General features: G+C 36.4%; 1 protein-coding gene across 1 annotated transcript in view; it reads left to right on the top strand.

Moving 5' to 3' along the window:
• The window catches only part of LOC112502654 (coiled-coil domain-containing protein SCD2-like), an 8,918-nt gene extending 4,523 nt beyond the window's left edge, over positions 1–4,395 (top strand). The window contains exons 9-15 of the mRNA XM_025106625.1: positions 1,686–1,796; positions 1,871–1,931; positions 2,426–2,542; positions 2,681–2,802; positions 2,899–2,968; positions 3,650–3,691; positions 4,251–4,395. Of these exons, the coding sequence (XP_024962393.1) occupies positions 1,686–1,796; positions 1,871–1,931; positions 2,426–2,542; positions 2,681–2,802; positions 2,899–2,968; positions 3,650–3,691; positions 4,251–4,297 (570 nt within the window). The 3' untranslated portion in view covers positions 4,298–4,395. The remainder of the gene's footprint in view (positions 1–1,685; positions 1,797–1,870; positions 1,932–2,425; positions 2,543–2,680; positions 2,803–2,898; positions 2,969–3,649; positions 3,692–4,250) is intronic.
• Positions 4,396–4,529: the final 134 nt, after the last annotated feature.

The following is a 4,529-nucleotide window of genomic DNA, read 5'->3' as shown; positions in this document are numbered from 1 at the left end:
TATTAGATAAATGTGAAATTAATTTTCTACATTCAGTTTTTGGCCTCTAGTTTTACCATTTTGACCCATGGGCTATTAGAGTTATATTTAAAATATTAGATAGAAAACCCTGTTTTACCTTCCTTCATTTTAAGATTTATGACATCTTTAAAAGAAGCTTAAGTGTGTCAAGTTAGATATTGAACACTCAACCTCCTCATAACCCCCTTCTCTCAACATTCATTGAGGTAAAAAAAGGCAAACGATCTCCCACACTGTTAGTCTAAAGTAGTTTCACACAAGTTTGGGAAATACTTTGATAAGATTCAATGAAATTTTTTGGCCTTTAAATGGCCTGGCAACCTACAGATGCCACAAACCACTACTCCACTAACAGAGGCTAATGTGCTGAAAAAGAAACAGAAAAAACAAGAAAACTTGACCTGGTCTACGAAATTGATCCCTAATAATAAGGAACTTATTGACCCACTCATTAGTCATAACAGCAAAATACTAATTCAAAACCCAACAATGTCTCTCCTAAATGGTTGTGACAACAATCAGTTTATCTTCTCACAAACTCCAAGCTCCTCTTGCAGACTTGAAAAAGCTTCCAACTTCAAAGGCTTGTATATTCTGTCTCTTTCACTATCACCACGATCACAAATTTAGACAACATCTTCACATATTTTTTGTGTTACACAAAAAATTAACACTATGAAATCAACACAATTAAAGAAACCCAGAAAAGCAACGCCACTGAAACTTCTTAACATATTCCTGTTTCCCTCTTCCATATCTAACTCTTCGGAAAGTGTTTCAATGCTTATCTTAAGCTTCATTTTCGATTTTTGTCTCCGTAGCTAACTTTATATATGAATTACAACTTCAACCTTCATCCATTTGAAAATCTCCAAATCTGTCCACCAATTCTTTCCATATGGCAGCAGCATTAGTTAGGAATCCCAAACTATTTGCTACTCTCTTGACAATGTTGAGAGTCCTAGATGCCACCATGTTGGTTCTTCCCAATAAACGAACATAGACGAGTCCGTTGCTGATGCTGTATAACCCCCATTGATGATCCAACACTTGTTCTTGGCTGAAAGTGCAATATGCATGGACTTAGGCCATGTACTATAATCTTGGATCCAGGGTTTTTGAGAAACGAGTCACAAACYTGTGAGATCATTTTAACACGTATAATGGGTGTAAATCAGACTTGATTGTTCGCTCTTGGGTGGTTGTCATTTCCGAAATTCAGGATCTTTGCTATGAAACCTTGATTGAACTAAAGGGTAAATTAGTTTCCAAGAATTGTGGTACAAGTTGAATTGATTTATAAACAATTTGTAATACTAGAAATATTTAAATTGTATTTAAAGGACCTCTTAGGTAAAAGACATTAAGTAAAGAGTCCAGATGACGTGTCCATAACAGTTTCAGAAATATTGGACTCTCTACGACTGACACATCATAATAGAGGGTTTGCGAGGGCTTGTTAGTAATTTAGTTGCTTATTATACAAGTGTATGATATGATATACAAAATGATATAGGGTGTTTAAGGTGTTCTCTGACGTTGCTCAAAATGTTTGGCTGAAAGTTTTTGGGCTCTTATTTCAGGTTGAAAGAATATGCTTTAGAGTTCAGTTGATGTATTGTGTTTATATATGTAGCTTGATAAGTGCTATTCATATGAATCAGAAAGCCAAAGATGAGGCGACAGTTGTTATGGACCAACTTCAGGGAATCGAGTCTGAAGTTAAAGCTCTTCACTCAATGACACAAAGGATGGTTTTAACTCAGAGTGAGATGGTATGTTATCATGTAGAGTTGTGCTATTTTTTCAAGACCTCTCTTTACCATAATATGATATATCAAAATCACAGGAGGAAGTGGTACTTAAGCGGTGTTGGCTTGCACGCTACTGGGGTTTAGCGGTGCGACATGGTAGGTTGAAAAACACAGCTCTTTTGTATAAACTTGTTTGTCAGTGAATTTCCCGTTTTCCCCCATGTGTTGCGACATATGGTAGGTCAGAACAACACAACTCTTTTGTATAAGCTTGTTTGTCACTGAATTTACTTTTTCACCATTTTTAAATTTTTTGTTTGCAATTTGTGTCACTTATTAGCAAGAGTTTCAGGTAACTTCAGTTCATTTTATCTTCAATTCTGTTTGAAGGTTCAGATGAGAACCTGTGAATCTCTGTGTGTGTGTATCACACATGTACACAGAGAGTGAAAGCTGTGAAAGTTCATCAGGAGGTTAAAATTATTGTGGTAAACTTGATACCAGAATAATTTTGTGGCCCTATCTCCATCAGATTTAAGTGTCTAGTTCAAGTTATCTATTGACCTTGGGTGTCCTAGCTTAAATGTTCCTGTCTGTTTGAGTTTCTTGAACATGTGGACCTTATGCCTATGAAATGTGTCATTTTCTAGGTATTTGCACTGATATTGCAGTGTCTAAGCATGAGTACTGGTCATCTTTGGCACCCCTTCCCTTCGAAGTTGTGGTTTCAGCCGGGCAGAAGGCAAAGGAAGAATGCTGGGAACAAGGCTAGTAACTGCTCATTAGCCCTTACTGAGAATTCTCAATACTGGGTGCTTACATTGTTGTAGTGGAGTGGTTATCTCATAAATTAGTGTGTAAGTTGATGTCTCATCATGCATTTGTCCTTTCACATTATCCAACAGGTGATGGCAATCTGGAAAGGAGGAGTAAGCTTGTCCAGGACTTGAATGATCTAACTAGTGAAGGGAATATCGAGAGTATGCTCTCTGTCGAAATGGGTTTGAAGGAGCTTGCTTGCTTGAAGGTTTTTTACTTTTATGAACAAATTATACAATGATGCATGATGATGGTTGCTATTAGTTTAATAAGTCTTGTTAAATCTCTTACTGTTATTTTATAGGTTGAAGATGGCATCGTGCTTGCACTGGCTCAACTGCGGCGTCTGAGCTCTGCTCGACAGACTATGTCAGGTAATTTCTGCCCAAGATTCTGGCAAACTTTGAAGATAAGCTTATTGTTTGTGTAGTTGTTAGAAATCTTTTGAGTTCTCTTTTTACATTTATCTTCTATTTTCAGTAGATGTTTTCGAAGTCGGTCTTTAGCTGCTATGTTAGCTATTCCCAGTGTTAGATGTGGTCTCATCTCTCATGACTGTCCACTTTGCTAGCTCATAGCTTTGGCTTATTTTGTAGTGTCTAAGTCACTAAATGTGCTTGTCATGTGGAACACCTCATTCTTTAACCCATGTGTATATTTTTCAAGTTACTTTTTTTCCTTTACGTTAGTTTCTCTAAATGCTTAAAGGGATATCATTCAGTGCTTGCGGAGTTTTTGTTGATTGGAGATGACAAACACAGAGCCCTTGCTATGAAGAGAGTAATGGTTCCAATTTGGAGCAATTATGACTTTTAGATTGTACTCAGCTGCTATAAATACCATCGATTGATATTGGTAGATCTATGTATTGTTCGTCATTCCCAAGTTTTTTCTCATGCCCTTCATCTTTTTTTCTGTTGGCAAAGGTGGTGTTGTAAAACTTGTTTCTTTCTTGTGTTTATGGAAAATGAATTCATTGCAAATGAATGATGAGCTCTATGTATATTCATTCTGTCCAAGATGTAAGTAATGCTTATCCTTTTTGCTATATGCAGATGTCAAGTCCTCAGGTGACCCAAAGTTTATGGAGGCATTTGGTAAGTGCATTTAATTTGATACTGTTTCATCAACCGACAAAAATATGAGCTACTATTTTTGGTATCAATAGTTGGCTGAACAGGAATTTTTCTTAACCCAGCCAGTCTAAATGGATATTAATTCACATCAAGGTGGATATAATAAGAGATTATTATTAACCACAAGGGTGGTGCCTGATTGGTTTGAGCTTGGCTCCAAGGGTCAAAAGTACCAGGAGGTCCCAGGTTCAAATCCAAGGAGGAATAAAAATCCCCTAGTGGCCATGGAGGTTCAAATGCGGTAACTCCTTGCTATCTGCAAAGCATGTAGTTGCCCAGAGATTAGTCGGCTCGCATAGCGGGTTGGATATCCAGGTTAATAAAAAATAATAATAATAAATAAGAGATTATTATTTAAACTAACGTGACATTGCAATATCTTTCTAATGTACGAGTTGCATGATCTCAAAGTACTCATATTGAATGATTGCTTTGGTTTAACTATTGATTGACAAATGCTAAAGTAAAATTCTTTTCTGGAGACCCACAAATGTGTGACAGATATGTACATTTCTTGCAGAACTGAGCCCAGAGGAGTCTGAAGATGTTCTTTTCAAAGAGGTATGATTATTGCTAGTAGCCACCTTATCTAGCATATCAAAGATGCTTAAAGAGTTTGATTAACAGCAATCCTTTTCTTTTCTTTATTTAAATATTTAGTAATCGGGTGCACAAGAGATTACTGGAAATGCTCCATTAATTTCTCAAACCAACAATTAAAGAACTTAGTTTGCTTGTTATGGTCTAGTTTCTTCACATCTGAGTTAAGTAATAGCACATATGTTTATATGAATTACAT

Source organism: Cynara cardunculus, unplaced genomic scaffold (genome assembly GCF_001531365.2).
Source record: "Cynara cardunculus var. scolymus isolate 2C unplaced genomic scaffold, CcrdV1 Un_Scaffold_1715, whole genome shotgun sequence".
In the NCBI taxonomy this organism is placed as follows: Eukaryota; Viridiplantae; Streptophyta; class Magnoliopsida; order Asterales; family Asteraceae; genus Cynara; species Cynara cardunculus.
Note: the sequence above shows the minus strand (reverse complement) of the source record. Positions and strands in the feature narration are given on the sequence as shown.